The 8105-nt window shown below is 36.5% G+C and overlaps 1 protein-coding gene across 2 annotated transcripts; it reads left to right on the plus strand.

Annotated features, from left to right (window-relative positions):
• The first annotated feature begins 2317 nt into the window (after positions 1-2317).
• On the plus strand, positions 2318-7264 carry LOC140872526 (RNA-binding KH domain-containing protein RCF3). Of its 2 annotated transcripts, XM_073275378.1 has the most exons (8): positions 2318-3278; positions 4028-4501; positions 4579-4821; positions 6037-6300; positions 6387-6451; positions 6547-6652; positions 6738-6870; positions 6964-7264. In XM_073275378.1, exons 1-8 carry the CDS (start codon positions 2577-2579, stop codon positions 6981-6983), a joined length of 2007 nt encoding a protein of 668 aa, XP_073131479.1. In that variant the 5' UTR covers positions 2318-2576; the 3' UTR covers positions 6984-7264. The 2 variants fall into 2 exon arrangements, with proteins under 2 accessions (XP_073131479.1, XP_073131480.1); XM_073275379.1 differs by lacking the exons at positions 4579-4821; positions 6037-6300; positions 6387-6451; ... (1 more) ...; positions 6738-6870; positions 6964-7264 and having other exon boundaries at positions 2318-3330; positions 4028-4168.
• Positions 7265-8105: the final 841 nt, after the last annotated feature.

Raw genomic sequence — 8105 nt, forward strand, 5'->3', positions numbered from 1 at the left:
AACTATAAAATAAATAATAGTGTAAAATATTTAAAACACATCAAATACCAGTTTTAAAATTTTAAAATAAAAAATAATTTAAAAATAAGTGTATTTATGTCGCAATTAAAAAAATGATATTTTTTTATTTTAAAAAAATTAGATGGCTGACCTGTCCCGCCTCAACCTATGGTATTTTTGGGTTGGTTCGTTTATGTCTGCCTCCAAACGGGTTGGAAAAATTATAACTAAATCCGCCAATTTTTTTTTATAATGAAGCATCCTAGTCCAACGTGACACACATATTTTGATTGCTCTACCATCATTCCACTCATATTCGAGTGAGGAACCCACTCACTTCAATTATTAAATGCACACGTACCAGTAATACTTAGAAAATATCCACGTGTTATAATAAAATTTAGGTACTATACTACACATGTTACGCGTGACAGTAATAAAAGATCAACTTGACATAGTGCAAGTAATCCCCTGAACATGTTTGAATTGAGATATTTGAAATTATGATTTTGAATACATTTCGGTTTGTTTAGATGAACAAAATTTTGTTGATTCTCCAAGTGTAGTTTCCATTTAACTCAAGAACATTTATTAACAAATGCGATATACGTAATAACTCGAATCTAATATCGCTACTTGATCAAATTCATCCGTCCAAATGCAACCGAACTAAATTATTTTTATTTAGCATTCAACTTATCCAATAATCGCGTACTGCTGAATTTAGTAAAGGTACCTGATCATGTTACAACTAGGAGACACGCACACTGCTCCTCATAAATTAAATTAAAAGGGAAAATAAATTTATTAAAAAAAAAAACATGGCAGGCTGACTTATCCCGCCTCAACTCATGATCCTTTTGGGTTGGTCCGTTTACGTCCGCCTCCAAACGAACTGGTAAAATCATAACCCAACTCGCCATTTTTTTCATAATGGAGCAGGCTAATCCAACGTGTCTGACTCATTTTGATTGCTCTACCTCCCTTTCACTCATATCTGAGTGAGGAAACAACTCACTTCAATTATTAAATGCACATGTAGCAGTAATAATTAAAAAATATCCACTTGCTACAATAAAATTTAGATACTATACTATACATGTGACATGTGTGCAGGGTTCGTCTGTAATAACAGATCAACTTGACATGGTGCAAGTAATCCCCTCAACGTGTTTGGATTGAGATATTTAAAATTATGATTTTGAATACCTTTCGGTTTGTTTAGATGAACAAAATTTTGTTGATTCTCCAAGTTTAGTTGGCATTTAACTCAAGAACATTTATTAACAAATGCGATATACATAATAACTCGAATCTAATATCGCTACTTGATCAAATACATCCATCCAAATGCAACCGAACTAAATTATTTTTATTTAGCATTCAAATTATCCAATAATCGCGTACTGTTGAATTTAGTAAAGGTACCTGGTCATGTTACAATTAAGAGACATGCACACTGCTCCTTGTAAATTAAATTAAAAGGGACAATAAATTTATTTAAAAAAACCTGGCAGGCTGACCTATCCCGCCTCAACCCATGATCCTTTTGAGTTGGTCCTTTTAAGTCCGCCTCCAAATGAACTAGTAAAATCATAACTCAACTCGCCATTTTTTCATAATGGAGCAGACTAGTCCAATGTGTCTGACTCATTTTGATTGCTCAACATCCCTTCCACTCATATTCGAGTGAGGAAACCACTCACTTCAATTATTAAATGCACATATAGCAGTAATAACAAGAAAATATCCACGTGTTATAATAAAATTTAAGTAATATAATACACATGTGACGCGTGTGCAATGTTCGTCAGTAATAATTGATCAACTTTACATGGTGCAAGCAATGAAAAATTTCATCATATCCCTTGAGTTTTACCCCCATGTGATAGGTGAAAACACATGATTGGTCAAATTATGCGGGCTCCACATGATTGATGTGAGGCCCTATGATTTGGACCAATGATAGAATTCCACCTACCCCATGGGGTAGAATCGAAGTATCCTGCAAGCAATCCCCTAAACATGTTTGGATTGAAATATTTGAAATTATGATTTCGAATACATTTTAGTAATGTTTAGATGAACAAAATTTTGTGGATTCTCCAAGTTTTGTTGACATTTAACTCAGGAACATTTATTAACAACTGCAATATAAATAATAACTCGAATCTAATATCGCCTCTTGATCAAATCCATCCATCCAAATGCAACATAAATAAATTATTTTTATTTTAGCATTCAACTTATCCAATAATCTGCGTAATGCTGAATTTAGTACATGTAGCTGTGTATGTACAACTAGGAGACACGCACACTGCTCCTAATAAATTAATTAAAAGGGAAATGATAAAGTCAGTCTAAGAGACCTTAAATATTCAAACCACTGGCTACTCGACTCCAAGCTCAATTCTCTACGATGATTGTGGATCTGTTTTAGATTCAAGTTCCGATTTTGCGTTTGAAGGAGTGTGGAATTTTCGGGAAGGTTTAAGGGATTTGAATCCTGCAAGAAACCCTAATTTCGTGATTGTGGACTGAATCTGGATATATTGGATTTGAACTTTTTTACCCGCATGGAGAGATCTAGATCTAAGAGATACTATTATGACCAGGACTATGAATCTGATACCCTACACTCGAGGAGCAAACCGCGCTACGGCAACAATTCACATGGCGGTGGTGGAGGGGGCCATCATTACGCTCCGAGCTACCCTCGCCGTTCGTCGGTTGGGGGTGGCGGTGGAGGCGGAGGGCGCAAAATGCAGGACCCTTCTTTGATGGTCACTACTAGCTACAGAATCCTCTGCCACGACGTTAAGGCCGGGGGTGTGATTGGGAAATCTGGGAGCATAATTAAGGCGATTAGGCAGCACACGGGGGCGTGGATCAATGTTCACGAGCTGATTCCTGGGGATGAAGAGAGGATTATAGAGATTTCCGACACACGGAGGCGGGACCCAGATGGGAGGTTGCCCAACTTCTCGCCTGCTCAGGAGGCATTGGTTTTGATACACGAACGGATCTTGGAGACGGAGATGGGAGGATATGGTGGGTTTGGGGAGGATGCGAATGAAGAATACGGTAACAGGGGAGGCGGTAATGGCGGTAAAATGGTGACGAGGCTGGTGGTGTCACGGATACATGTGGGGTGTCTGTTGGGGAAAGGGGGGAAGATTATTGAGCAAATGAGGATTGAGACCAAGACTCATATTAGGGTTTTACCTAGAGATCACACTTTGCCGCGATGCGTTGCCATGTCCGAAGAGATAGTTCAGGTTTCCATTGTATTTTCTCTCTGGACTCTGCGTGTATCTGTCCCCATGGCTGGTGCGTAAATTGAAGCAATAATATAATAATAATCACAATAAACCATCAACTCTGGTACAAGCAGGGGACTGCATTGCTCTAGTTGCAATTTCTTGACTCCAAAATTCCTCAAGTTATTTGACTCTTTGAAATGAACTGTTTTCTGAACTTAGGGGACGAATATCTTGGATGGTTTAGGTGTAATCCTAAAATGGTGGAACTCCTTAATTCATGAACTTGATCAGGTTAAATAGTCTGGATGTACGCTAGTAGGCTGCTGGGCATCTACTTGAGAAACTTTATGGATTTTTTTCACAGGATTCGGCATTTTCAACTTCAGGATTGTGGTTTGAATTTTGGATGAAGCATCTAGTTTTTCAGTTGTCTACACGATGTGCTATTAGGGCAGTCCATCCACAGTTCTTTGCTTCCACATTATTTAGTGACATTTTTTGAAAGCTCAAGGCTGTGACTTTCATTCTGTTCTTTGTCTGAAGATGCAAAATTCCATGTGACTGAAAGGAAATAGCTTGAGCACTGATAAATTAAATAATACACTCTTCACCTTGATTCCTTACTCCTTTGTGGATCACAGAGCTTTACATGTTCATGAATTTAGTTTATTTAGGATGCTCTTGAGTCTTGTTAGATGGATATTTTTCCCATTCTTACCTGTAAACGACCTAATTCCGTAATTTTTTTTAAAATCTCTCTGCAGGTCGTTGGTGAAATGAATGCTGTGAAAAATGCTATAGCGATAATATCGTCACGCTTGAGAGAGAGTCAGCATCGAGATAGAAGCAATTTTAGTAATCGGCTACATTCGCCAGAACGTTTTGGTGCTGCCGATGATGATTTTCACTTGAACGGTGCTATGGCTAGGAGATCTTCTGCTGAAGGTACAAGTTTTGGACCAAGATACTCTGCTGGTTCCAAGGGTAACTACTATTCCTCACGATCGCCTGGATATGCCATCGAGTCTGGACCTGGTCCTTTACCTGACAATGCTCCATCTTACTCTGGTGATGAAATTGTGTTTCGAATACTTTGCCCTATCGAAAAAGTTGAATATGTTGTTGGAGAATCAGATGGGATCATGGAGTTGCTTCAAAATGAAATAGGTGTCAGTGTTGATGTTGCTGATCCAATTGCTGGTTCAGATGAGCATATAATTACTATATTATCTGATGAGGTATGCAACTGTTTTTTTTCCTGGGTAAGTGGCGATTTTGCAAAATTGTGTAAGTTGTTTGTCTGGATTTGCTATAGGGTCCTGATGATGAGCTGTTTCCTGCTCAAGAAGCCTTGTTGCATATCCAAACCCGCATAGTTGATATTGCCCCAGAAAAAGAGAATATTGTTACCACTCGATTACTTTTACAATCAGATGAAATTGGATGCTTAAAAGATGGCTCATTACTTGAGAAGGGAAAAATGGGTGGTGCGAATGTGGAGATCTTACCGAGAGGAAAACTTCCCAGTGCTGTGTTGGGGAGCAATGAGATTATCCAGGTTGGTACTCATGTGATGCACTTGTAAATTTAAACACATCAGTATATTTAAAAAATATTCATTTCTCAACTTTTTACTTTGATGGGCCCAAGTGATAAAAAAAAATGATAGACTCGAGTGTCACTTTATCCGGTGTTTTCAAAACCGGGCCGGACCGGCCGGTTCGACCGGGAACCGGTCACTGGTTCGGTCCAAACACTACCAAAAACCGTTTTAACGGTTGAACCGCTCAGAACCGGTCAAAACCGGTCGAACCGGTCAAGAACTGATTAAAAACCGGCCTCAAGAATTAGTTCAACCGGTATTTCGAATTTTTTTAATTTTATTTTTGAAAAATTAGTTTGTTTTTAATTTTAAAACCTTAATTTAATATTTTATTATATATATACATGATTATTTGGAATTTATATATCGTTAAAAATATTATTTTAATATTATTAAAGTTTTTTTAATAAATTAATTTATTTTTAAAAATATATATAACTATAATTAATATTTTGAATATATTTATATCGTTATTTATCTTTCAAACTAGGATGATATATTTTTTGTCTATTTATATACATCTTTTAGGTTTTAAAATTTAAAATATATTATTAATTCGGTCTGACCGTCCGGTTAAAACGGTCCGACCGATTGGACCGTTTTTTCAAGGTAGACCGGTTCGATCACTCTTCCGGTTATGAAAATATTGACTTTATCAAAAGCTATTATCACTGGTAAGTGGTAAAAGTGTCTCACATATTTCAAATCTCACAAGAGTTCAACATCATGTTCTACGTGGCAAATCGATGATTCCAAAGAGACACTATTATTCGATTTAGTTCAAGTTACCGTTAATGAAAAAATATATTTTACTAGTGTTAATTATGGCTTCATGTTTCCATATGGATGTTTCCGATGTATAAATTAATGCATCAACTGGAATCACTGTAGAATTTTTAGATGAAACACGTATCCAGGGACACCAAGCTACCACATTTAGATTTTAGCGGTTTCCACTGAACAATATGTATGCCCATGCCCTCATAAAGTGTTAATAGATACATCTTGTTATGCGTTTTGGCTCTTTGGTGATTTTTGTTTTTCTGGTCAAGTGCCGGTTGCTTGAAATATTTGTGATAAAAAACATCCATATTTGGCTGTGAGACAAGACGCCTTAAAGGGCTCATTTGACTGGATCGACACCAATATGGTACATTTTTGTATAAACAGATAGTTGGGGAGATCAAAGCAGCTCGAGAGGCTCTAATCGAGGTAACATCAAGGGTTCGGAGTTACATATACAGGGAATTTCTTGACAAGGGTGTGCCAGCCCCAACTGTTTCCATATCTAGTCATATGGAAGGTACTGCCGAGCCAGAATCAGCATCCAGCGACAATACTACAACATCTATTGAAACCCCCCATTCTGGAAATGGTACCGTTGTTTCAAATCATCAGAGCACATCAACCTCGGGTTCAGTGCAGAAAATAAAAGTCAGTAAAACAGAGCTTGCTTCTTGCCTATAGGATTTGTGGTCAATTTAGAACAGCTGTTTAATTGTCAGTGCTTAATTTTGCAGGACATTGGAACATTGAAGCCCAATGAAGCTGTCCATCGTGAAGATACTCCCAGTATTTTGAGCAGGTAATGCATCATCCCGGTAGTAGTATCTCTCGAGATGGAGCTTTCCCTCTACACTGCCATCTTCTCATCTTTTGCATTTTCACTTGTCGTCCCAGAATTTCGGTACCGCTTGTCACCAGAAGCACACTGGAAGTTGTATTACCACCCCATACGGCAGCTAAACTTGTTACAAAATCCAAAAAACTGGCATTTATAAGTGAGGTGAGTGTGGCTTGTCTTGTTTATTGTTACCCTCGTCACATACAAGGATATGCGGTATTTTGACGTATGACTTTTATGTGAACAGTTATCTGGAGCGACTGTGAAACTGATTGAAAATGAAAACGGAGCAGACGCAAATGAAAAGATCATACAAATATCAGGTACACCAGATCAGGCCGAGAAAGCTCAAAGTTTGCTTCAAGGATTTATTTTGAGCAGTAAGTGAGCTTTCTATTTTCTAAATGTGTTCATCTACACACACCTACAATCCTCGAGCAATTTATCTGATATCGCTGCTGCTATTCATTCAGCCGAGGAGGACGGCCCGTAAATGCGACTGGAAGATTTTTTTCGACATCCGAGTTTTACTGCTTGGCAGCGGAATGTACAAAACGAAACTGCTGGGCATTTGAGCTTTCTGCATCGGTGTGGTTTGGTTTGGTTTGATTTGATGTGTTATACAATGTTATCAAATCAAGTTATCTATGAATATCCCAAAAAAAAAAAAAAAAAAGAATTCAAGTTATCTTGGGGTGAGCTCGGGCAGCTAGCTATTTTGTGCACTTAAATGATTTACATTTTAAATTATTAACATGCACATTGTTTTTAAAAGGGTGAGAAAATTGCGTATCCAATCTAATTACTATCTATATGATTTGAACCCAATATCAAATGGATTTTGGGGTTTTATCTTGTCACTAAGTCGAAGAATCCTAGTCATTTACGTTCACATCGACGTAAGTAGAAGTGGGTAAGAACTAAGAAATCGTACTTTTATCTTAAAAATATTAAATTAAATACTTAAGTGAACTAGGCACGTATTGTATAAATTATATTTTCATTACAAAATTACTTAATACCTGAAAATTTATGCTCGCAACAGATTGTAATTTTAATTTCTATAAGGATTTTTATAGCGTTTAACAAACATCCCGATTCCATAAATCACAATATACCGTATCAAAATGAAATAATAATAATAAGTTAATAACCTAGTAAATGAAATAATAATAATAATAATAATAACAACAATAACAACAACAACCACCACCACCTAGTAAATGTATAGTTCACCTGACACATGTATATATTTGAGCAAAAAATAGAATCAAATCCCTCCATTAAATGATTTAATTCACAGACTACCTAATTCAGGAAAAAAATAAAAATAAAATAGTTTTTTTTCTTTACATATTTTTTTTCCCTAGTTTCACAATGATATGATATAGTCTACTTTTGATATAAATTTTCATGATTTTGTTTTTGAACTTCACCCAAAAAAGTATCATATTAATGAAAATATCATTTCAAATGTTAACACATTATCTTTCCTTTGATCTTCTAATGTGGACTTTTGGTTGAATATCAAAAAATAACAATCATCATTTATGCACACAATTTTCTAAAAAGCGCCGCCTAAAACCGCTAGCCGGTAAGCCGCCTAATCACCGTC

The sequence above is a fragment of the Henckelia pumila genome, unplaced genomic scaffold (assembly GCF_033568475.1).
Source record: "Henckelia pumila isolate YLH828 unplaced genomic scaffold, ASM3356847v2 CTG_466, whole genome shotgun sequence".
Taxonomy (NCBI): Eukaryota; Viridiplantae; Streptophyta; class Magnoliopsida; order Lamiales; family Gesneriaceae; genus Henckelia; species Henckelia pumila.

What these genes read in the sequence shown, in the direction of transcription:
- LOC140872526 (XM_073275378.1), top strand. Translation starts at nt 2,577, where the DNA reads ATGGAGAGATCTAGATCTAAGAGATACTATTATGACCAGGACTATGAA. An exon ending in TTACTATATTATCTGATGAG is followed by an intron (nt 4,502 to 4,578) that starts GTATGCAACTGT and finishes GATTTGCTATAG; the next exon opens with GGTCCTGATGATGAGCTGTT. An exon ending in ACTCCCAGTATTTTGAGCAG is followed by an intron (nt 6,452 to 6,546) that starts GTAATGCATCAT and finishes TTGTCGTCCCAG; the next exon opens with AATTTCGGTACCGCTTGTCA.